The following is a 26,929-nucleotide window of genomic DNA, read 5'->3' as shown; positions in this document are numbered from 1 at the left end:
TCAGACCAAAGGTCCATCTAGCCCGTATCCTGTCTCTCGAGAGTGGTCAATGCCAGGTACCCCAAAGGAATGAACAGAACAGGGAATCATCAAGTGATCCGTTCCCCGTGGCAACCAGAGGCTAGGGACACCATCCTGCCTAATAGCCATTGATGGACCCATCCATGAATTTGTGTAGTTCTTTTTTGAACCCTGTTATAGTCTTGGACTTCACAACATCCTCTGGCAAAGAGTTCCACAGGTTGACCCATTAGATAGTGAGGACTTCGATGATAATAAACTATTATAGAAAAATTATGAAGAGTTTACCAAGCTTATGTAACACAGTATATGAATTTGGGATTCAGTTATTTAGCTACAAAAGGCCTTTTACTGCTTTCATGGAAATTTTCCAATAGAAGCAGGATCAGGCCCAATTATTTTATTTTAAATATTTGATATTTCCAGTTTCTCTTAAACAGGAGTTACTTGCCATTGCCATCTCAATGGCACTGAAATTATCATTCATGAATCATGATGCTTTTAGAAGAAGTGCTTACTTCATAAAGGTGGACATTTAAAGAAAAGAAAACAAATATTTGATGTTCTGTGTTAGCATGAGTAGGGAGATCATTGTGTACGGAGGGTGAATTCAGAGGAGTTATTCTGTGATGATAAAACAAGGTGGGGGAAGAAAGGTTGCTATCAAAGATAAACCAAGGCTGTTTAAACACAGAGAAGGGTATGGTCATACACAAATGGAAAAGGTAGTTAGCACACAAAGGGCTGATTTAATCTGGAGTCTGGCAAATTTAAGTAGTAAATGAATGATGATAACTATACAGACTGATTGAATGAGGGGAGATACATGATGATATAAACAATGTGTTAGATCTCTTTATTTATCAACATAAATATATATTTTTTTAAAGGCACCAATTAAAGTTTTTGCTTGCTATCAACCTTAATTACCCAGGATTCTGAGCGCACTTTACCTGTTCACAGCCTGGAATGATGAAGGGTTTTCTATTACAACATATGTCCATTCTGCTGCCTAATAATATCTCAGTAGAAACATTTGCTTTCTAAGGCCCAATCATGTAACTGTATCTGTGCAGGACTCCAGCAGACACCTGAAGCCAGCTGCAGGATGGGGGCCAAATCCAATACAGTGTCTAGGAGATAGAGCAGGAGATCGGGAATTAGAACTCCGGGATGTACTGCCTGGTTCTACCTCTTTTTGTGACCATGAGCAAGCCATGTCCCCAAAACAGGAACTTTAACAATTATTTGTGATGAGGGATATTTTAGATACAGACAAACCTCAATATTTTCAGAGGTTCAGATAAGGATCCAATAATGCCATCCACTTGCATCAACAGGTGGGGGAAATTGATGGGGCCAGCGGTGAAAGCAAGACAATCCAAATAGCGAGGGAGGCAGGCACTTGCCAAGGGACAATAGGTAGCTCCTCCTGTGGGAGTCTCTGGCACCCATTGGCCAGCGGGGGGACAGGAGTGCTGATTGGCCAATATTCCCCAGCTCCCAAGATTTAGCTCAGCATAGAGACCATGTGGAGCCTCTCTTGGCTCCATTCCAACAGCCCTCCCTACCCACCTGAACTAGGAATGGGACCCCGACCTGACAGATGCTGTGGGTCTAGCTAATCACCTGTTCTGGGGGTCAGGAAAGATTTCTTTCTTTCATGGGCCAAATTGGTAAGCCACAATAGGAATGTGCCTGGTACCTAACTGAGGTCTGGGGTGGTGTTGCTTACTTGTGGCTGGTTTCCAGAGGTAAAAAAATGAACGATTCCCAGAGGTAAAAGACATGGGATTTTGGTGATGGGCCAAACTTTATCAATCCCCAGAGTACACTGAGGTTCTGTTTGGCTGTAGTGAGGGGCAAAGGGTCTGTTTTTTCCCCTATTTTATATGCATCATTTCACTGGTCCTCCTTTTTTATTTTTATTTTATTTGGAATTTAATTTCTTATTTTATTTTCCATCTAAAAAGGAAAGACCTTCACTGATATGGAGAAATTGCAGAGTTTGTTGACACCTCTTCCTCTTCCCTTTACTGTAAATCATGCATATGCTGTTTCCCTGAAGGATGCACACTGAAACACAATGAGAAATGCTAGACCCAAAGCAAACAAGTTCTGATAGATTTAAAAATAACGAATAAATACATTAACAACCGAAAACTAGTAATGGTTGAGAACTGTTTGGTTATACAGTTTTTCCTCCCAATCATTTGTGGATGAATTTATTATTCATTACGTTTACTATCTTTTGGATTGATCCCTTTTATGAGGGGCTAAGCAAAATAAAATCAAGGAGCTGTGTAAGTTTTCTCATACAATTTCTGTCAATATCACTTCTGACCTGCAGTAATCTCTGTTCTTCTTTAGCAATTGGCCATTCATGTCAAATTGTATCAATTTTTGTAATCCTGCCTAGGTACAGAAGAACCAGTTTGGATAAAAGAAGAATAAACACTTTTCATTCTACAAAAACCACACCCAACTCTGAATCATTTTTGAGAATCGGAAGAAAAAAAGGGGGGAGGGTCCTTATTTTTCTCATTATTATTTATTTTCATGAGCCTCTAACACTTCAATAGGCTGTGTGGGATCGGAAGGAGAAGAGCTGAATACAAGAAAGCCTATTTTTTAGATATTTCCAGCCCAGTTAGAATAAGAGATCGCTAGAAATCGCACTTTAAAAAATGTTGTTATGCACAAGATTTTCACCTAAGCATTGCAGACCCACAGGGTTCAGATAAGTTTTAGAGAAGCAGCTGAACTTAAGAGTATGTATCCAAACCAAACAGACTCCAAAATGTCTGACGGTTATCAATGACTTTTTCTCCAACCTCTGTATCATGTGGTATATATGAACAGAAAGAGGCCTTTAATCATCTCCAGATACACTGCTTTCATGGCCATGGATATTTGACTGGGCTCTTTTTGTGCAATGATTTTGAGTCACAAAAACACAAACATTCATATGGAGGATGCCTGAAGCCTTCACCGGCACTCAGGAATAACACAGGCATGGTTCCAGCACTATATTATAAAACATGCTTTTATGACTTATTCTGGAAAAAAAATCTTGCTAACTGGCTAAGAAGAAATTGATCACTTACATTAAGAATATTAGCTACCAAAAATTGTCATAATAGTTATTATTATTAGTAGAGATGGGAACAAGCAAAAGTACAGCTGAACTTCTCAGAAAACAGGTAGTGTTTTATCAGTGTAAACATTTATACACCCCTGGTCATCATCATCATATTTGAACTCCTCTCAATATTTAAGGATTTATCCTCGCAATGTTCCCATGAAGCGGGCAAGTGTTATTCATATTTGAAAGATGTGTAAACTGATTCATAGGATATCTTATGCAACTTGTCCAGTGTAATACTGGAAGTCAAAATGGCAGACCCAGAAATAAAACCAAGAAGTTCTCAGTCATTCCTGACTATAACTATGAGAAAGGAAGAAAATGCGCCAAAGGTTTTAATAAAAAAAAAAAAATCAGTCATCCAAGAGAATGACCAATGGAAGGCAAGTTTTAGTTCTTTTAAGCAAAGACAAATAATTGCAGAAAAACATTGTACAAAGTTATTCCATTGATTAATTTTGACATTAAATTCTCAAGGAAACAGGCCTCATACTATAACTAAAGAACCATGAAGTCGATTTTGGTGCACTAACATCTATGTTCGTTTCTGGAATTTCCACTCCAATCTGCCTATAATATAAGTTGAGTGGAATTAATTTTCTACTGGATCATGTTGGCTGGGTTCTGAACCAAGAAATAGTCTATTGGAAATTCAGAAACGGTGTCCAGTAACTCAGGATTTCCATTTAAACAGGCTGTGAAACAACACTCCGGAAGTATTCTAACAGGGGATGGGAATACCTGTCTCCAAAGTAGTAATTAACAACAAGGAAAACTGTTCAGTAACAGGCTAACCTCCCTCTATTTCAGGCCAGCATTCATTGATTTAGATGGAGTATGCTGCAATCAACTAAGTATGAGAGCAGTGTTGCCTCAAAATGAACCAGGATTTTTTAGTTCCAGTAGCTGGTGGGGCACTTGTCTAAATAAAATTGAGCAGAAGCCGGAGAGCTGGTCCTGGAGCATGGGAAGCTTCCTTTCCCCACAGATATTCTCAGTAGCTACTCCACCGGCTTCTGCACTAAGTATATCCACAGTAAAATCTAGAGGTACAAAAATGAACATCTCTTTCCTTTCCTTCCTCTCCCACACAAGAGCTTCTCTCAGGATTATATACTTGTACTTCATAGAAGGTATGAATTGTTTTAATATGTAGAATGAGTCATGAACATCAAATAATCAGCAGTCATGGTAGCATGCCCTCACTGCCTTTCTTCTTCACTTCTTTTGGTCATTCATACTAGCTATTTTAAATTACATACAACTCCAACATGTGCACAGGGGATTTTTGTTGCTGTTTCAAGGTCCATAGGGCCAAGATTTGTTAAAAATAGGTGTCTACAGTTAGGATTCTAAGTTCACATTTAGGTATCTTAGTAAATGGTCTGAGATTTTCAAGAGTGTAGAGCACTCCTGATATCAATGAGTATTCTGTACTTCTGAACACAAAACAGAGTTTTTTGCACTATGGCAAATTAGGCCAATTAGGTGTCTAAATAAATATTTAGGAGCTGGATTTTATGCTCCTATTTTTGAAAATGTTGTCTTTCCTGCATCTGTTAAGCGAAGGTCCTATAATGTGCAAATGGATCTAAGTTTGTCAAGTCCATCCAGAATTCAAGCCTCTTCAGATAGCCCTGGTGGACAAGAGCACTCTGGTGGAGAGAAAAATACTGCAACAGCGGAAAATGTATATGAAGGAGATTGATAACACTCACCTCTCCCTGACTCAAGCTGCCCCAAGTCTAATCAGGGACTTTTCAATGTGTAATATCTAGCTAAGAGGAGAAGAATTCCAGCATAAATTACACAATTCATAACTGAAGGCGGAAGGATGAAGTTCACATTCTATTTTTTCCACTATCTTATCTTTAGGGTTGTGTGGTACACTGCTAGGAAGAAGGTGCTGTTAATACAAGAAAGCTAAAAACAAAGCCAAGGTGATAGAGATTAATGTACCTTAGAATCTTCTGATATCACAGGACAGCCTGAAACTTCATTGACCCTTTATTGGTGATATATTAAAACTCCGAAAGTTATCATGTGACCTTTTGTCCTTGTCTCTGTATCTACAGAGCTGTGTGGGACTGTACAAGGTTCTAAAGGGTCTGAAGAGTTAATGTTGTGTGCGTAGCCATTAAGCTGGTGTGCAACCTCTCACATTTGAAGTCCAACATTATTTGTAGTCTCTCAACTCCTGATTGGTCTGGGTTATTCAGATATCAAACACTCAGACAGAGAGAAAAACAATTAAAGTACCATGTCTGAATCCTACCTTGTTGTTCACATATATAGCTCATAGACCTCTTGTAAAGCCATAATACAATTACAGTTTATAGCAGAGGTTCTCAACCAGGGGTGCATGTACCTCTGGGGGTGCAGAGAGGTCTTCCGGGGGGACAGTACTTCAACTTATCTAGATCAATGTTTCTCAACCCAGGGGGGAGTGGGATGGGTTTGGAGGGGTCACAAATGCAGGGCCAGTGTTAGAGGATGGCAAGCAGGGCAATTGCCTTGGGCCCCGGGCGGCCCCACAAAGCTAATTTCCATATTTCAGACTCCTGAAAGGGGTACAGTAGTCTGGAAAGGTTGAGAGCCACTGGATTATAGGATTTTATCCCAGATTCTCTATTTCTTTTCACGGTCATTCTTGGGAACGCCAGACTCAAATGGGAATGAATGATGTTTGCTAAATGTCTCAGTTGCCTCTCTACAGAGACCTGGCTTTTTCCATACTAAGTGCTGATTTCGTCTTTCCTAGAGAAGGAGGTGGCAGAAGTGAAACAGAAGTCTGAGCAGAACCACTTGTAGCTCTGTATTAGTGTGGTCTCTGAACACTTAGTTAATTAGAAAATGTTTGCAAAGTACTCTGAAAGTTAAAAATACAATGTAAATGCTAAATATTATTCTTAGAGAGTCAAAATAAAGCTTATGATGAGTGACGCTTGAATATTTTCTGACAGAACATTTTTTCCATTGGAAAATTCAGATTCTACAAAATCAAGAGGTTTGGTGGGAACATATGAATGTTGTCAAATATTTTGACAGGAAGTTTTTGAAATGTTTCATTTTGATGCTTTACAAAATATTCTGAGATTTCCACTTTTCATCCCAGTTCAGCCTGAAATGAAATTTTGAAATTCAGGAATTCCATTTTTGGCCCAGCTCTACTTAAGATACTATGTTTTATAGAAATTGTATAGCCTTCTGTTACTATTCATCTATATCATGATTCTGGAAATCAAGGAGTTCATGAAATGGAATGAAAAGAAATAGTCATTTTGAATTACAATTAATATTCATTAAGATATAGGGCCAAATTTTCAATTAGTCTCAAATCAGCCTCTAGCTTTGTGCTTGCAAGCTTTTGTCTGCGACTATTTGTGCATGCAGCTACCATGTCTGGTTGCACAAAGAGCAAATGTCTTGTGCAAAATAAATCAGATTATTTCAGCACATGCTTTATAGGCAGAAGTTCTCCATGTCGAAAGAAAGCAGTCGTCTGAGAGGCAACATCAAAATATATTGTATGCCTGAACTAGGCACAGGACTCAAGTGAGGTATTGGTTGTTCTGTCCCTCCTACACACATTTCTGGCCCAAAAAACCCCTAAAAGGAGCATTTTTTTCCTCCTAAGGTTAAGTGTCTCGGAAAAGTATAGGTCATCGGTATCTAGGTCATTACTATGACACTTTAGGTCTTGTTTCGTTTTTGTTTGTGCAGTGCTGCCAGGCGCTAATTCACACTTTTCCAATTGCTCTCTCTCTTTTCTCCCCCCATCCCAACCCCTCATATCCCCCTTCCCCCCCCAAAGCCTATTGTCTAGGCTTTTTAGCAGGAGAGGTCTAATAGGCCTCCTAGCTTATACATATTCTTCACTCTAATAGCGCTGCACATTTTAATTAACTGAATATTGCAGGCACCTGAAGATTACAGATTTTATTACTACCACCATCTGGCTTCTATAATGTATGTAATATATACAATAAATCCTGCGTCCAAACAATTCTGCAAAGAAATCCGTCCTACTCAGTGTAATCTACTCTTACAGCATATATACATACATACACACACACACACATATATATATATATATATATATATAATGTTGCATCTAAATAATTGGTGGCAACACACACACACACACACACACCTCTTTCCTAAACTAGAGTATTAGTTACAGTCTTCTCAGTTTTCCCAATCCATGTCATCTATGGCTCTGAATTTAGATCTAATTCTGCCACATCCATCCTCTGTGTGCAGAGAGGAATTACAGGGTGGGTTGGGGGCAGGAGTGGTTGGGTTAGTTTTGTTTTTTGGGGGTTTTTACCTTTTAAGTTAATGTACAGTTTTGAAGTCCCAGAGGCTATCGTTCCGAAATTTGTGATGTTTTGTCTGCTTTGGTGATTTAAGGTTTGTCAGAAAATGTCAGAAAGGCCATGAGGCCAAGGGCTTCCTGATGACTGAGGATTTTCTTTCACATGACCTTCCTGAAGTTGATTTTGGGCTCCAGACAGTGCTGCCTTCAGCTCTGACGGGGGCCGGCTGGCAGCAGATTCATGAGGATCTCTAGGGCATTCTGGCATTTTTAAACTAACTGGAGGCTGTAATACCTCCTAATCATCCAGAATATTATTTCACAAGTAATCATTTTGAAGGCAGTACATAAACTCCAGACTTTTATTTTATTTTGCAGCTAATTCCCTTACGACAAACAGCATACTTTCAAGTGTATTCAAACAATTAACACATCTTGATTTAAATGAACAAATGCATAAGCTGAGCAAGTGTTTTGGATTTCACAGATGGCATTCTATTTGGTTCTTTTCACAGAGACATCCGTAAATGCACACAGACAGGTGAATGTAACATGGATAAGAAATGGTTAAATAGCAAATATATATTTCTGAATAATTTTATTAGTAAAAGTGCTGAGTTCCCTCACTATGCCATGCAGGTTCATATTATTTAGGCAGCTGCCAGGTATTCATCAAATTGTTTGAGAGTCCTATAAATAAATTATTATTCTATTGAAAAGTCACATCAGAAAGTGTTATTCATTCCCCTCCTCTTTAAAAAGCTTCCGTCATCCAATGAGGGATCAGAAACAATACCAGGTGATTTAATTGGCCAACCACACAGCATGAACTGATATGAGCAAATAATCAATGCAAACACTTTGTGAATAACACGGAGGCTGAAAATTATTTGATCAAACTATTCTGTGAATACTTACAAATAGACCAGAAGAAATCACACAGTAGTCAAAAAAGGGCTGTAATGAATAGCTTGGACAGCTTTAGTTGTCATCATTTTTGCCTTAGTGAGATGTGCCTGCATCAGTGCTGGCAAAGGACTGTTTGTAGTATTGTTTTTTTAAACTAAGTAGCCAATAGAGGTGAACCAAGACTGGAATAATTTAACTTTCAGGGCAGCAATATAAGGGGACACAGATTCATATCAATCAGTTTTTCGATTTTGACATATGGGCCACCTCTCTTTCACCCCACCACAAAAAATTAAGTACCCATTTCTGCTATTGAACTCAGGTTTCCTCAAAGTCAGAGCATTTATGTTTGAGGAAAGCTGAGAATCCAGGTAGGCAAGGTGACCTCCCATAGCTGTCAACCCCTGAAGTAAATACACATTTTTATCTTAAACAGATATCATTGTAATACAGATGCATGTCATTTAGAACAATGTGTATAAATAACTCAGTAATACAGTTTAGGAACTTTCCCCTGAGATACATTGTTCACTTAGACATGAAAATAACACAGTGGGCTATAAATTAGTGTGAAAAGAATTAATTAGCTTCATTGCATTCTGGATTAATCTGGTGGCTGTGCTGATTTAATGGAGACTCCGCTAGAGTGGATGGTGAAAAAAATCAACTTCATTTACAAAAGTCACATTTATAATGAAATAAGGAAGTCTTCACCCTGTCTATGCTTTGCATTAACTCACGAGCAGAGGCTGTGGTAATTTACCATCAATCACCCTTATCATCCACAGTATTGACAATATTGAAAATTGAAACTGTTGCAAAGGTGCCGAGTTCACATGTTCTTGCGTTGCATGGGGTTAGAGTTCACTTGAGCGTACTGGAGACGGAGATATGGATAGAGAAATCTTAACAATTGTGGGTCTTCTTAACTTGACCTGATTTATACATTTAACGACCAAAATAAAAAAGCCTCTTCGCAGCAATATTTCTCTCTCTCTCTGACTCATCTTCCCCACTTTTTGCCCCCTTTAGCCCTGTTACAGCACTAATCAGACAATTGAACCAGAGAAATTAAATCTACAGCATTAGTAGTTCAAAGTTATTTGACCAACACTTGGTTTTCTGACTTTTCTGTGGCTGCTTTACACCATTTTTACTTTCCATGCTTCATTTCAGCAAAATCAAGGATGCAAACTTCTTAGTACTTAGTTTCCATGGAAACCTAAGCTGACCTCAACATTATTGTTCTCAAGAGGGAACTGACTTTACTATATGTTCATTCACTGAATTAATGGACTCCTGGTTCTTTTATTAGCAGCCATCTAACAATGGAAAGAGAGAAATGTTGTAAAAAAGACTCTCAGACAACTGTTCCCTCCTTTGTCCAGGGCTTATTGGAATGACGCAAGTCTATTCAAGAAAAGATTATAAAAATCAACTCAAAGCTGCCTCTGTTTGTGGCAGCTAAACATACTTCTATTTCATAAAGATATAACCTATAAAACGAGCAAATTAAAGTTCTTAAGAAACAGCACCTCTAAGGCAGAGATCATGTTGAAACTGGATTTTAGATATGACCAATGTATATTGCTATTCACTCCAATATAGTTTTGCGAAACATCATCAAGGTCTGGTTTCAGGCATCTCATAGAATTGGCTTTGAACTATTGCTAGATTAATGCTTTTTATGAATAGATAGAGATAAAAACACTAGCTAAATACAAACACAGAGACAGATAGTATCACAATTTAGAAATAATTACATTTATTCTCTGGTCTGCACGCTCTCCATAACCACTGCAAGGACCTTTCTAACAGATCCCACTTACCCTAAACGTATGCAGTTAGTGGATCAATTAGTGGAACTGTAAATTAAAACAAATGTCACTACAATTTTGGGATTTTTTTGACAGTTTCAGGGAATCCGCTCTTCACTTTCTGTGTGTGTGTGTAAAATAAATAAATAAAAACATGGTGATAAAGTGTTCCATACAGTACAGTAGACTAACGTGAAATGCTGTGAATTCATGAACATTAAACAGTTCAAGTTAAAATCTTTAAGTCACTCTCTCAGTGAGTATCTAATATTATGATAGACCCTGCTTAGGCCTCAGGCTGTATGGCCTAGCTAGTAATTGCTCCACAAAAGACAGTTAACAGTTCCCCTGCTCTTCCCTAACTACCTTCCTGACTGCTTATTGAAGTCTGATTTCTTATTCCTCTGGGTCATCATTCATCAGCCCTAGAGATCCCACTGGGAGAGACTGACGAGACCTTTCCATATCCCTTGTTACCAGGGGCCATTTCTGATGGCCCAGGCTATAGAAAATGTCTTCACAGCAACCCAGTGGGACAAGCTCTGCTTATAATACCCAAATAATCATTTCACAAATTATCATAATTATCAATCAATCATCCAGTTTGAACAATGTGTTTCTGAAGTATCAGATGGTTTTTGTGACCTGTAGCATTTTGTACACAATAATAAACCTAGAGAGATTTATAGGTCTATCCTGGTTCACATTTGCAGCAATGAAACTAAGCTAATTTTTAATTTAAAAAGCCCACTACTGACAACTTTCCACTTATATAGCGCACGTTGTGCCATAGAACACTTTCTAGATGGTCAAGGTTTCCAAAGCTAAGGCAGTTTGAGTTTTCTCTAAACAATGTTCAAGACTATCAGTTACTTACTTTGGAAAAAAGGGTTACTTTCAGATTATATTTTCTTTCCATCTGTACTGTATTAACAGCTTCTTACATTTTGCAATATAAAATAAAGTGAGTCAAAAAAGCACAAAAGAAAAGGTGAGTTTTTATTATTTTATATATATATATAAAATACAAAATAAAAAAAAATACCAGATTGAATCTAACTCTTTTAAAGCTGATGGTATCTCCCTCTCTGTGTAGTACAGTCTTGTTAATGGATAAATTCAAGCTCTCCAGAAAGTCAAAGAATAAATTTTAAACCTTTTGCCAAATGTCTATCCTATTGGATTTTGATAAGATGGCTATTGAGCTTTAATAATGTCTTCTATCCATTTTCAGCTGGCCCTTAACATGTCTCTTTATTTGTCCCTAAAGCCTCTTCAGCGATGCCTTTTTATTACAAGTCTCTCAGTTTGCTCTCAAGGGAGACAGGGTCGACAAGAGTGATAGATAGATAACTCTATAGATTATCTCCCACAGATGTTTTCTCTCCAGTAGCCCCTTAGGCTATTCCCTCTAAGTAAACAGAGACTAAATAGAGAGTCTACTGAAGAGAGAAGTCCCTGAGGTCTCTTGTCACCACAGTTAGAAAAACAGTCCATCCAGAAGAGGTTGGTTGGGAGCCTTATACCCTGAGCCTCTCTCAGCATGATTCTCAAATGTTCATCCAAAGTGACTTTTAGAGCAAAGTTAAATACAAGTAGCATTACTCATCAGAAATAAAAGCATCATGCAATGGACATTGGCATCATTTCCTAGCTGAACAGGGAGTATTATCTTTCATGTCCCTCCCGAAGTCAAATCAAAATGATAATGATATAAAGCTGATCTTTAGATGTATTATCTGCAGTGGGAAAGCTTGAAAAATGCAGATAAAAAGCACATGAGCTGCCCTTTAAGAAAAATAAAATAGAGGGCAGCAGATTTAATCAGGGAAGATGTCCTTGAAAATGTGTATGGGAATCTGTGAAAATATCTATATCTATGCACATAAAAATGCGTGTGCGTGGCGTGAACCTACCTGCAGGCATATATGCAGTGTACTACAGAAATGTGAATTTTACCTGATTCCCTTTAAGCAAATACTTCAACCTCCAGAAAAATAACCCAAACCATGTATTGGCACAATGCAATCAAAGCTAACAATATGCAAATATACAAAAATGTTTGGCAGTTCACTTTGGCTGGGATGCACATGCTTAGAAGTTTGAATTATTCTGTGAACTATATGAATCTCTAGATTTCACAAAACTGGGCTGGAAACCTCATGGGAAAAGGTCCTCTTATTAGATTCCTGGGACTTCCTGCTTCCTGTGAAGCCAGTACCACCACCAAAATCAGCCTTCTAGTGTTAGTATGACACTTCTGCTTCTAGCAGCTACAGAACCCAGACATGTGGAGGCCATAACATATTGTGAAAAAGTTATTTGAACCTTAAAAAAACAGTTTGAGTTAATTTTATATTTTACCCCAAGCTAAATGGAAGCTTTTTTTTAGTATACAATAAAGTAGTGTCCTCTAAATAAAGTTCTTGAGCATTTCACTAACAGTTTATTAATGGAAAAGGACTGATAGAAAGTAGAACATTTCCTCCAGTTGGTAATTTAACCAGGAAAAATTATGTTGAGGGTTTAAACTAAACAAACTTCACGTGTCTCCAACTATACTTCAGTTCTGTCAGTCTTCCCTCCACGCTTTCCCTTTTTTCAGGTCTTCCCTCTCTTCCACGTCTTTCTCTCTCACGCCCTATTTATGTTCCCTGCTATTGCCCCCTTCAGAACCTTTGATTCAACAGCCACTTAACTGACTCATTTCCAAACAATGAGACCACTGCTTGGTTCTGACTTCCCTGGTTTCCAGCCTGGACTGGCCCACTCACTACATTCACGTCTGTCTTGGTGGCTGGATGGGGAGTGAGCCACATTCCTGTCCTCCAGCATGCCTCAAAAGGAAGAGGATTAAACGGAAATCAAACCCCAGAAAATTGTATATCCCATTGGGTATGGCAATTTAATGATTCAGCAAGTTTGGGAACTGAAATGTTCCCCCAGTGGCTTCTTGCACTCTCAGAGTGCAATGTAGATAAAGCAAAGATTACTCTTATAAAAAAATAAGGCACACAGCCCTGTCCTGATTCTGCAGAAATCATACAAGATTATTTTTCATTCATTGTTTTTTCCTCCCCTCCTGTCTGAAAAACTGTCCAGCAATGGTCCTTTCACAAGCCATTAAGTTTAGACTTGAACTCTTTACCTTACTGCTTTGACCTTTTTTACCCTGGCTGTAAAACCCTACTGCCCATCCTCCAGTAAATTTATCACCTCATAAACTCCCACTAGTGCTCCTCTACAATGCATTTAGAAGAAAAAGTCACAGTGGCAGTCCCTCTGTCAAATATCATAATTGTCCAGTGTTACATTTGGAGTAAGAGAATTTTGAAGCTGCAAGAAAGCTTTTGGGAAGGGGGAAATAAACGTTGTCATCTTTTACTTCGTAACAAAAACAGTACAACTGAACTGGATTTTTTTTTTTTTGTATATCTGAAGATGTCTGTTTAATGTCTCCTCCTACTCTTCCTTTGTTCAAAGACTTCTTTTTAGGTTGAATGTGGATTTGCGATATTGTAATTAAAGACTTCCAGATAGAAATTGCTGAGCAGTCCCTGCACCATGGAGAATTTACTTCCATCTTTGTGATAAGTCGGTTATGATAATAAGAACCTGCCACCTTGTCACCATGTCTGCTCAGACAAAAGGATCCCACTGAGGCACAGAGGAACATGAAATGAGTTATGGAGATCAACAAGGTAAAAAGTTCAGCAATATTGCTATAGGTCCTCTTGCAAGGTCAATGGATGGTCAAAAGACATTTCATAGAGGAAAGCTTAGCTTCCAAAATAAAAGCTTATTTTGCTCAACATGGTGTGAAGAGAATGGTCCATACTGGACATAGATGTGTCTAAATATCTGTTCTCAAACTAACTCCGGAGCCTGACAAGTATTAGATTTCACTATGTTTGGCAGAACTGCACAAGTGTTTTCTTTTAACTTTCAGAGCTAAGAAATGGTATTTAAGATGTCCTAAATGGGTGAAAAAAATGGCAGTTGTTGCAGTTTTCCAACTTCAAATATTTGACACTTTTGAATCTCATATGTGTCTATTTCTAATAAGACAATAACATGTGAAAGGAATTAAAGCCAACTCATGACTCAAACAAGGATAAGCGACCCCTCTTAGGGGTATCTAGGTAGGCTATAATCAAATGCGACTTGCTATGCTTTACCTTATAATACCGTTAACCAAAGATACAGTACCAGTGGAAAGAATGTTATTTTTATGTTATTTAAAATAATCCTGACCAAAACACTAGACAGGCTACGGACACATGTACTTTATGGGGTTGTCAAACAGTTCCAATATAGACATTTATAGAAATTATAATATAGCTAAAATACACTTGAAACCAGATTTTCTCTGGAAATATAGTTTAAGATGTCACAAACTAAGGAAAAGCTTGGTAATACATAAGACTAGTTAAATTCTGTTCTTTTATTCATGTATACCAGATCCCTTTGATTTCAAATAAACATCATATGGTGAACTGACTTCTACTTAGAAGTTAGGACAAACATCATTTCACTGGAAAATGGGGTTTCCAGGTTTGAACAGCTATTGCCTAGGTTAGAACTGTAACAAGGATTCCTTTTACAAAGTATTAGATCCACAAATCACACATAAAAGTACCCCCAAATAAAACTAGGGGTACCATCCTGCACTCATAGAAATGGAAAACAAGCTCTGAAAGCCTTTTTCATGTATTTTGATATCTACATTTATTACACATTCATATGCAAATGAAAATGGAAAACTATCAAGATAATTACAAAGCCAAGTAATGAACACAACTTGGATAAGATTAAATCTTTTCCTACCTTTTTTATACAGCCCTCTTGGGATACCACCTCAGGATCAGTCAGTACTTGCTGTAAAATAATAAAAACAAAAATAAGTCAATCTACAATGAAAAAAATGTTATTAGGTACAGTATAAAGGCCAGAATCCTCAAATGCAGCAAACCTGTGTAGAAATTTTCAAAGTTGGATACAATACTTACACCAGTACTACTACTACGAAAATACACTTCACTGGACCTGAGCAGTCACTTTATTCTGGGATGTTTGCCATAGAATTAAATTAGTCTAAAATTGATAAGTGGTTAAGACTGCTGCTTCAGGCCCCAATACTGCAAAGCACTTAAGTACGTGCTTAAATCCCACTGAAGTCAATAACTATGCAGGGTAATATTAGCATAAATTCCACTTCTTGGGGGCATATTTGGCTAGTGCTAAGGGTTTAGTGGTTTCTAGCTAGCTGTGGGGTTCTCAATCCTGTTTTTAAATAATATGTAACATTTAATATAAACAATTATATTAAAATCTATAATAATAAATATAACAAAGTATAACAAAGATTAAAAAGTGACAAAATAAAGGTGGAATGCCATAAATACTATTTTGTTCCTATATTTTTATCCAGTACAATAATTTACTTCATTGTAAGACTTTTTCAAAATAGTCTGGCCTCTTAAATGGATGGCTTAATAAGAAAGACAGGTTCACCAATGGGATGTCCCAGTTCAGACCATTCCACTCAAGTAACAGCGTGCATTTATAAAACACTTTCCATACCAAAGGATCTCAAAATACTTTATGTTCGTCGAGGTATACCAGCCCTACTGATATTATTAATTATCATTATTCTAGAGCAGATAGAAATTTTGCAAGTTTTTCCTCACAAAAATATCTCATTGAAGCACTGAAAAATTTCAACTGTTCTAGTTAATCTTTCTTTAGATTTTATACACACACATACAAAAAAAAGTCACAAAAAGCATCCAGCCTAGAGTACAGGCAGAGAAGATGGAATGCAGTGGAAAATCCAGAGGTGGTGATGCAGTCATTTCTGGAGTAGATGCCAGGTAATCACCAGCACTCAATATGCTGCACAGCAGCACAATTCTGTCTAAAAATTCAATGAGATGTAAAGAAATAATGCATTGGAAAATAATTAAGCTAAGTCTGCAGAAGATCCTAATATATCTGCTAGAGAAATCCTCACACACTTAAGATGCTAACATTGGAGAGAGAAGAAATAAAGCACAGTGCACTCAATGCATTGGTGCTGGAACTACGGATAGCGGGGGTGCCACCACTCCCACTGCCTTGAAGTAGTAATACCAAAGACATGGTTTCCATCATCAGCACCTCCGCTATAAAAATCGTTCCAGCACTGCAGAGAATTAGATTGGCATGCACACCATTAACGATGGCTTCCCTTGGTTCAGCAGCACAGGCTTGGTGAAGGATATGGTATGGATTTGGAGGGGAGCTATTGGAGATCTCTTTCAGGTGAGATCCAACATCAGGGTTTTCCAACCCACTTGTGTTCATTAAAGACCTTATGGCATTTTTTTAACAGTAGGCGTTGTCCTAACTCCAGAGAATTGGCCAGATTCTGGTTTGAATTATTCAGATTCTACCTATTTAAATTCTTCCAGCACTTGCATACGGTGTTCTCCACGTCCTCCCCCGGGCAGCTGTGTAGTGCTGCGGTGTGCGGTAAGAGAACTGCCCCATGATTCTGCCTCAGAGTGACTGCACTTCAGTGATGGTGCAAGTTAGATATAGGCAAGCAGGCAGATGGGCAGGTTAAGTACTTAAGTTCTATAAAATGCTGTAAAGATCCATCAGGGTAGGCACGCTAAAGGCTTGAGCCAGTACTCTAGCTCCAATTCAACATAGCATTTAAGAAATTCCATTGATTTTGATGGGACTACTCGCACATTTAAAGTAGACCATCTGCTTAAGTGCTTGTGTGGGGCTGGAGTTCTCAACACCTTGCAGGATTACACCCTAAATGCAATGTCACAGTGCATTCTGGCTGTCAACCGGAGCAGCAAGACCGTTCAAAAAACAGATGGAAATTAAGGTTATCAAAATGAGAAACGTTACACATTTTAAATAAATGTTTCCATTTTTAAAATAACAAAACAGACCCTCAATTGGTGTAAATTCACTTGGCTCTGATAATAATAATTGATGTAAATTAGCTAACGTATGTCAATTTACACCAGGCGAGGACCGAGCCTGAAGTTAGTGGGCCTCTGTGACCCAGGGCAGGTGAGACTGACCCATTTACGGAACTAAAAAATGTTGGCAAATGTTTCTGAGCTCAGCTGTAATAACAACATGTCATATTTTAAATATTTAGAATTCTAACTCATTCTATATTTTACATAACTTTTAATAGATACTGAAATTGTGGTTTGGAAAATAGCTAAAAGCAAACAAGAGCGAAAGGTGAACACTAGAGCAATATTAAAAAAAAATGTGAAGAGCACGATATGCTGAAAGTTAAATAGTTTAACATGCACCGTTACAAATAGATTCCACTGAGCTGCTTTTGGAACAACCTGATCGTCGAAGATGCTAAGTAAGCCCTCGCTGCTCCCACTAACTTCACTGGGAAGTCGTGGTCCTCAGTGCCCTTTGAGAATCAGGCCACTAAACTCTCTATACTCCAGTGTGATCCTCTGTATAACAGTTTAAATACACCCATCCTATGAGCCTTAATTTGTTTGTGAAACACTGACACGCTCAGATGAAAGTTGCTCAACAATAAATCCTAGCTATTATATGCAAAGTTTCATAAAATATTGTTGATTGTAAATGTTGGAGCGACGTTCTCGACCCATTCAGAGGGCATATTGCAGTGGTTTCACTTGACCATAAATGCTCAGAAAAAAGTGAGAACTAAGTGCAAGTTGGGATGTGCTCTAGTGCTCTCTAATTGGGTTGCCGTTCTTGAGTGCCCCCCCCACCCCCACCCTCCCCATGGCCTAGATGGTTCTGCAGTGGCCCTGCCTTTGTTTCTCCTTCTTAGGGCATCTTTGAAAATGCCCACAACCTGGTTTGGCTACTCCAGTGACTTGGTCCTCTGGCTAAAGTTGTTTAACAAAAATCCACCCCTTCTGGGGTACACCAGTCAAAAGGACAAATAAAACCCCCGCAGAGTCTTCATACCAGTCTCAAGCTGGGCCCAGGCCCTCATCCCTGAGGCCTGTCTTCTCTTTAAAGTTCCTTTCAAAATTCAAACACAAACAGGCTTTTCCACCCAGTCCCTCCTTCCTGAGTAGCTTTCTTCCAAAGTCTTCTCCTTCTAACAGAGGAGTCTCAAGGTTCACCTCCTTGGGGCTATGCTTATTCCTGTCAGTTGCAGACCTGGATCAGCTTCCCGCAGCTGGCCGCTCCTGCTGAATTCCATTCTTCTCTGGATGGGGAGAGGTCAGCAGGCAGGCCTCCTTCCTGGTTGGTGTCTCAACTCTTATGAGGGAAGAATCAGGTGATAAACTATCCTGTTTCCCAGAACTCATCCTGCATTACTGGGAGAGAAGGGAGCCTTGCCTCACCCTGCACCACAAGGCTCCTTGTCCCGTGTCCTTAAAGAAACAGTCGCTTGGAAACACCCAGACACTACTTATCATTCCAGGACCACTTTCTCTCTCCCCACATGTGCTCCAAAACACCTGGAACAGGGTGTGACCGATTCCAGTACCTACTCACTCTAACATGGGACAGACCCACCCTTTTACATGCTCTGTACACATGATTCAGAGTCAGGAACTCCTGAATTAGAATCCCAGCTTGGACACAACTTTCCTTTGTGGTTTTGGACAAATCCGTGCTGAGGATGTAAATTCTGTTTTGCAAAGGATTTTAGGATTTTTATGAATGGCTTGTTTCAAACTGGAGTGAAAAAAAAAACAGGGCTGCCTGGGGGTGGGGGGGTGCAAGTGGGGCAATTTGCCCCAGGCCCCGAGCCCCACAGAGGCCCCCACAATAATATAGTATTCTATAGTATTGCAACTCTTTTTTATGGAAGGGGCCCCTGAAATTGGTTTGCCCCGGGCCCCCTGAATCCTCTGGGCAGCCCTGAAAAAAAAAAAAAAAAAAAAAAAAACTCCCTGTGAAGAAAAATTCTGAAAAAAATTGTTTTGGGTTGATGGAAACATTTCATTTAAACAAAATCAAAATGTTTTCCCTTCAATTTTGCCTTTTAAAATTTTTATAGTATATTAAAATATACAATACAAAATTAAAAAATATTCTAAATGAAGCTTTTCATTTAAAACTGAAAAATTGAAGCTTTTCATTCAAAAAAATTGAAAACAAGACACTTTGATGTTGTCAGAACTTTTTTCTCCTATTTTTTTTCCTAAATGAAATTCTGTCAAAATCTACTGATTTTGTGAGGCATTTTCATTTCAGCAGAACTGCCTGTTTTGCCAAAGTTTCTCCAACCAGCTCTAGTTTTGGATAAGCCAGTCTGCTTTGTGTAAAACAGGATGATAATACTGCTGATAGACTAAGCTGCAAAATGTGGGTCCTAATTTGAATTTTTCCAAAGTTCCTATTGTTGGATCTGGGGTTTAATTTTACTTGTTATAGAGCAATCAGCTATTGAATCAAGATCCAGATCTGAACCTCCTACAAATTCAAGAGTGGGAAACAAGGTTTTAGCATCTGAGATTTGGTTTGGGTCCAATCTCTAGCTAATACTTTCCTCTTACAAAGGACTTTAAAGTGGAAGGATGGTCTTGTTGTTGAGACAATAGACAGGAACTCAAGAAATCTGAGATCACATTCTAGCTCTGCCACAGACGTCCTCTGAGACTTGGACAAGTCCCTTAATCTCTAAACACCTCAGTTCCCCAGTTATACTGTGGCAATATTAACAATTTGTGTGTTTAAAGAGTGTAAGATCTTAGGGGCAGGGTCTGTCATTTCCTATGGGTATGTCTACACAGCAATTAAACACCTGCTGCTGGGCCGGTGTCAGCTGAGTTGGATTCACGGGGCTCAGGCTGCAAAACTGTGGTGCAGATGTTCAGGCTTGGGCTGGATCCCAAGCTCTGGGCCCCAGGAAGTGGGAGGATCACAGAGCCCAAGCTCCAGCCTGAGCCGGAACATCTACCGTGCAATTTTACAGCCCCACAACCCAAGCCAGCTGACATGGGCCAGACACGGGTGTTCAACTGCTGTGTAGATGTACCCGATGTGTTTGTAGGGAAAAGGGTCCCTGATCTTCATTGGGGTCTCTAAGTACTACTGTAATACAGATAAACATAATCCATCATAATAATACAAATAATAAGAAAAGTACCATCATAAAAGATGTCTGTTAGCAACAAAAAAATTGAAAATCCACCCATTGGGTAATTCTAGTTCAGGCTGGACTTCATCTTATACGAATGCCATAATACTAAATGCAGTGCTTGACACGCACAGAGGGCTGTAATTCTGCAGTTAACACAGATGTTCATAAATGCACTCAAAATTCTATCGACTGCTCTGTTGTTTTTAGCCAAAAGAAAGACAACATGTCAGCAGCAGCCATGTCTGAGAAATTTTTGTTCCAGGAATCTGTTTGGAGGCATCACTCCTCCAATTGTTGAAGAACGTCACTGAATTTCATTTCCTGGATTTAGGGAACTGATGGCAACAGAATCCCAACTTTGGTTACTTTAGTTAGGGATGTGCTATAATTTTTGCAAAGCCTCCCAGATGTATACTAAACATGTCAAGTAACGCCATGTGATTCTTTTTGAAAAACAGTTTACAAGCTGGCATTCTCCAGCTGCAGTTAACCCTAATTTGATTACATTACTGAGACAGATCACAATGAGCTTATGTAAATAGTAATGTTATCCATTCATTCCCTGAGCTCAGATAAACTGTCATTTAAAACAAAAATCTGAAATGGGCATGGTGTGACATATTCAGCAAATTCTAGGGTGAAGAAGCTATATAGTGGGCCTAACCCTGCTCATAATATCAGTGCAAATCCTGATTTTTATGTATTTCCTACAGATTTACAACCATGTAATATAGTGTAGAATTTGTCAAATGTTTCCATCAGATGAAGAGATCAAAGCTGTCCTGTACACTTTTTCTAAATGCTTTTTTCTTTATCAACATCTTCAACTGCTTACTAACTAAGGTCCTGATAGAGAAACGCATTGCTATTCAGGAAGGGTGCTTAAACATGTGCTTACATTCCACTGAAGTCCAGGGGACTTAAGTTTATGCGTAAAGTTGAGCATATGCTCAAGTGCTGCCACCTATGATTATCTAATCTATGAAAATCACAACAGCAACTATGTGCTAACTGCAGAATTCTTCACAACAATATACCAAGGCACAGTACAGGGACCTATATCAATCATTATAATGATACTTTGCAATTATGTAGCCAATACCTTTCAACCAAGACAGCAGAATCAGATTCTAAAGGTAAGCATAGGAGCCTTGATCACAACTAAAGTAGGTATCTTCGACATGCTTTTGCACTGCAGACTTCAGGGACACCAACAGAAAATCCTGAAAACAGAATTATAAACCTAGGCCCCATCCAGCACTGTGATGTATGACACCAGACTCCTGTGCCCAAGCAGAACCTCACTGAAGTCAGTGGGATCCCACCTGAGCCTAAAGGTCTGCAATGAGGACCATGATGTAGGCTCAGGTCAATTAAATTCTAGTATCTCAACTATTTACTATCTCCGCGGCTTTTCCGTCGACGGAGCTTACTCCTAACTCCCCTGGTGGAGTACAAGCGTCGATTCGGGGATCGAATGTCGCGTCCCGACGAGACGCGATAATTCGATCCCCGAGAGATCGATTTCTACCCGCCGATTCAGGTGGGTAGTGTAGACGTAGCCTGAGACTACACCAGGGCCCAGATTTTTAAAGGTATTTAGGTGTTGCCGCTCTCAGTATTGCACCAGCTAACTGATTTAGGAGCCTGAGTCTCATTTTCAAAATGCCTAAATCCCTTTAAAAGTGCATCCCATGTGGTCAGGCAGCTGCCTATTCTGCCCTGCACCAGGAAGATGGCTAAGGTATTCACCATCTGTACCAACTCTCTGCTCCCTTTCTGCGGGCTGGCTTAGAGGAAGATATCCCTGCTGGGACCTAAAGCAAACGAGGTATCTCAAGCTTTAATGATTCCTTTAGGGCTTGATCCAACGAGGTGCGGGGGGTCTGACCCTGATCCAGCTAAGCACTCAAGCATGTTAGTAACCCCATTGAAATGGCTAGGACTACACACAAAGTCTTTTGCGGGTTTGAGGCCAGAGTGCCAAGCACCTTTCAGGAGATAGCCCTCAATTATAAAACACCCAAAACCATTTCAGCTACATTCTTATCATTCCTCCATCGAGTACTTTTGCCTTGTACTACAAATCTTTCATACTCATGGAGAAACTGACAGTGCTTGGGACACTTCAATTCTAGCAGTCACTGCAAAGAGGACTACAATTATTATTTTCCCTTCCTCCTGGTGCACACAAATGGATGCCCTTTCAAACGATATACTTGCCTGTGTTTTAGTTTAGTGCATGAACACATATAAGGACTTTCACTTTAAATCACAGTCAATTGGCCACTCTACCTTGAATTTTTTTGATTTATCTTTCTGGTTCAATAGTGGCTTCCTTGGAAGCGCACAAGGAGACCTCTTCTTTTTCACCTCCAAATGATACTAGACAAGTAACGATATATAGTACTCTGCAAAAACAAAAATAAAAAACAAACCACCCTCTCCCTTCCACCACCCGATTTCTGCCTCTTTCATAAAGAAAATATCTTTCTATCCAAAGGCTGGTGGAAAGCTTGGCCTTTTGGGCCCAGATTTTTAAAGGGATTTAGGCATTTTGAAAATGAGACTCAGGCTCCTAAATCAGTTAGCTGGTGCAACACTGAGAGCGGCAACACCTAAATACCTTTAAAAATCTGGGCCTTGGTGTAGTCTCAGGCTACGTCTACACTACCCGCCTGAATCGGCGGGTAGAAATCGATCTCTCGGGGATCGAATTATCACGTCTTGTCGGGACGCGACATTCGATCCCCGAATCGACGCTTGTACTCCACCAGGGGAGGTAGGAGTAAGCGCCGTCGACGGAAGAGCCGCAGAGGTCAATTTACTGCCGTCCTGACAACGGGGTAAGTCGGCTCCGATACTTCGAATTCAGCTACGCTATTTGCAGGGCTGGCTCCAGCATTTCTGCCGCCCCAAGCAAAAAAAAAAAAAAGCCGCAATCGCAATTGCGACCGGCAGCAGCAATTGGGGGAAAAAAAAAAGCTGCAATTGGCGGCAGCAGTTCGGCAGCAGGTCCTTCGCTCCTAGAGGGAGTGAGGGACCTGCCGCCCCTGAATTGCCGCACTTGCCACCCCTCTCCCTTGGCCGCCCCAAGCACCTGCTTGTTAAGCTGGTGCCTGGAGCCGGCCCTGGCTATTTGCGTAGCTGAATTTGCGTATCTTAAATCGACAGTCGTCCCCCCACCCCCGTAGTGAGGACGTAGCCTCAGTAACCCCATTGTGATCAGTGGAGTTATTCAGGATTCACACTGACAGCTCAGAATTTGACCCTGAATCTTCATAGTCATTCACATTACTGGCAGAACCACCATTTCTCATCTCCATCTCTACAATTCGATAAAAGCACCACCCTGCTGTCCACCTTTCTTTATTTATTAAAATGTTCAAATAGTTTTCTAACTTTCAGATACAGAAATGAAACCAAAAAATTGATCTGTTCCAAAATCCAGTAGTTTGGCACTTGTATAACAAAATAAAAATCTTTGCTTTTATAGATTTTTAGTACAGTTTGACATTATGTGTAAAGCCTTTTTATGTTAAATTTATTAGACAGCCAAGATATTAATGTTAAAAAAACACTTACTGCAGCTCTGTAGTAACTGTCCTTATGTTTATAACATACTGTATCTATGTGCACTAACAGTATATGAATGTCATTCTATGCATTGGACTTCATTTGTCACCCTATAAAGTAAGTGAACAATTATGCACTTTCTTCCTTCCATTACTATCTATTATTGTGTTTTTATACATTATATAATATGTAAATATACTCTCTGTAAAACACACACACACCATTTAAAAAAGTTATAGGACCCTATACAAAAGCCCACTGAAGTCAGCTGAAGTAAATATGCGCACTTCCAACACTTTTGGATCCTTATATACTGTAATGATTTTAAAAAGTATCAAAATCATGTTGAAACTGTAGGGACGATCTACTTTAAATACAACTTTAGATTCAGATCCAAATGTTTAGGTGATCTTTGCAACCTGCATAGTGATTTTTAACCAAGTTTTTTAAAAGATTAAAAGTGATGTTAAATTACGTAAACCTTAGAACATCCTGGTGAGGAAGGACCATCCTTTTTACAGACTGACAAACTAAGGCACAGAGTTCAGGTTAGCTGCCCAAGGTGACAGGGTGGGTCAGTGGCACAGCCAGGAACTGAAACTAGAGGCTCTGACTCACAATCTTCTGCCCTAATCAACTGAACATACTGCCTCCTTATTTAATAAATGGAAATAATTAACAGTTTGATTTTAAAAGTTACCGAAGTTAAGAAGTCCAAAATTACAGCTAAAAATACCCTTATTTCCCGTTGCTGAGCCTAGCAATTACAGGGGTCCCAAAACAGTGTACGATGAGCTGCAATACCTAGGCACAACGGGGCAAATTCAGGTCCTTGTCATTATTTGAATACAGACAGGGAAGGAGTTGGTTTAATATTAACCCTAATCCAGACGCTTTCTGTGTAAACATTATCTCCCATCACGTGCGTGTCTGTTTTCACCTTGCTGTGCAAAGCTGCACTCTTCACCTGAGCCTCCTGACGTTCCTCAAACACTGCCGTGATTAATGGTCATTTTTGCCTCACCATTCTTCACTTAGAAATACACCACCATGCAGATACAAAGACCTCGCCTAGGAGCGCCTTTAAATTAAGGTCACTCTGAGACCTCCCAGGTGGAGTTATAGGAAAGGCCATAAATGATATCAAATGCTAATAGGGACAAAGTGAACTGATTAAAAAAGACCCTACAACTTTGTAAAGCTAACGTTGTGTACAAGAATTATTCTACTGGTAAAATTTGGAGGGAAGGGGGGTTTAGGATCCCCTCCTGAGCAGAGAATCGTGTTCATTTTATGAAACAAAATAGATATTGAAGTTAAATCTGACCTTTGATCCCCAGGGAACATCTTTTCATCAGGTTTGTTTTTTGTTTCTTTTTGCTTTGACAGCGTTTAATTGTCTCGTGAGCTGCTGGTTTCAGCTCACATTTTCTATGGCTGAGTATTTTATTCCACTCATCACTGCATGGACTTGTGACATTAAAGTTTCTCCCAACCCTCTCTGCCCCTGATGTGCATTCAGATTCTGGAGAAGAAGCGGGACAAGCTTGTGAAAACTGGCCAACAGCACAGTATGAGGAAGGCAGTCTGGCAATGACAATAAGCAGGATGCTACGGCTTGTGTACTGAGACACCAGAGCAGTCCTTTAAAACTCACTTCTAGGACTTTGGAAATCTCTATTGTACACATGTCACCATGGCAATGTTACTTCACAATAAAGGATGGGGAAGACGGGCACCATAACAAGTTCTTCTGATGTTATCTTAATACTTCTTTCCAGTGTTCATCAAAAAGAAAGTGTTTGCGATTCGCAGTATTTTCTGGCAAATGACAGATGAAAAGCCATAATGTTCTGCATCAAATTGCTGAATTGAGGAACTTTTCAATATCCTGTTCTGGGTACTTAAAATTGATGTACCTGAAATTAAGAGGAAATGGAGGAAAGATGTTCTTGATACTTATTTGAGAGTGGGGATGGGAGGGCAGCATTTGCTTTCCAGATTGGGGGTGGAGGGGGGAGAGAGAGAATGACTGGGGATGAACAGCATGGATTTGTTATGCTGCCCAGGGAAGGGCTCTAAATAACCCAAATGCTACATGGGACACTTGAGTTAGAATTTGTGTCTATAGATAGACTTGTCTGGTTTCATTCAGAATAATAATGTGTTGAAGTTGAAGCCAAATTCATTCTTTGCCAACCTCAGGAACAAAAGCATTATGTTTCTCTTAAACAGCTTAGATGACATTGGTTTGAATTGGAACATTTAATTTCTACCAGCATATGGGGGGGAGGGGGAAGAGTATAATTAACCCCCCCAATACTTAATAGTTACAGAGACTTTAGGTTAGAATTCTATATGTAATAATCAAATTATGTAACATTAAAATAGGCAACATTGTGACGCTTTTGCTTAACGTTGTGGTATATCATGATACAGTTTGGGAAGGAAGTTCTATGGCCTGTTTATATAGGAGGTCAGACTAGATGATCACAATGGTCCCTTCTAGCCTTGGAATCTATGAATCTGTGGCATAATAGAGCAGGGGCCCTGGATGTCCAAACTGCTTATCACACTAAAGGATAAATTCTGCCTTCCCATTGCAAATTCTCCTTTCCAATGGCAAAGTCCAAGAGTGGTTACCGTTTAGCAGAAATTTAATGACCAATGTAAACTCAGATGGTGGTCTCAGTCCAATTCTAGCTAAACAGGTTTCTACATCAGTAAAACCAGTATTACACAGAGTGGTGCCAAGGACTGAGCAGGCCATGGAGAATGACCTCACTGCTAAAGGCAGATCAAGCACATTTTTGGAACACTGTAGAGGAACCTTGCATGGCCACTTGCCCATGCTGTATCTCTTCTGGCAACCTTCAGGAGGGCTAATTGCACTGTTATAAAGATGAACTGTTAAGGGATATTCATATACTAGTAATAACACCAGATACCCCCCAAAACAAAAGTCTGTGCATTCAGAAAGGAGTGAAAAAATGTCAAGGTCAGACGATGGGGAAAACAATGAATGTCAAACA

General features: G+C 39.4%; 1 protein-coding gene across 5 annotated transcripts in view; it reads right to left on the bottom strand.

Annotated features, from left to right (window-relative positions):
• Nucleotides 1-26,929, bottom strand: part of PRDM16 (PR/SET domain 16) — a 432,507-nt gene that overhangs the window by 198,288 nt on the left and 207,290 nt on the right. For all 5 annotated transcript variants that reach the window (XM_054009215.1, XM_054009214.1, XM_054009211.1 and 2 more), the window contains one exon: nucleotides 15,038-15,088. In XM_054009215.1, the coding sequence (XP_053865190.1) occupies nucleotides 15,038-15,088 (51 nt within the window). The remainder of the gene's footprint in view (nucleotides 1-15,037; nucleotides 15,089-26,929) is intronic.

The sequence above is a fragment of the Malaclemys terrapin genome, chromosome 19 (genome assembly GCF_027887155.1).
Source record: "Malaclemys terrapin pileata isolate rMalTer1 chromosome 19, rMalTer1.hap1, whole genome shotgun sequence".
In the NCBI taxonomy this organism is placed as follows: Eukaryota; Metazoa; Chordata; order Testudines; family Emydidae; genus Malaclemys; species Malaclemys terrapin.
Note: the sequence above shows the minus strand (reverse complement) of the source record. Positions and strands in the feature narration are given on the sequence as shown.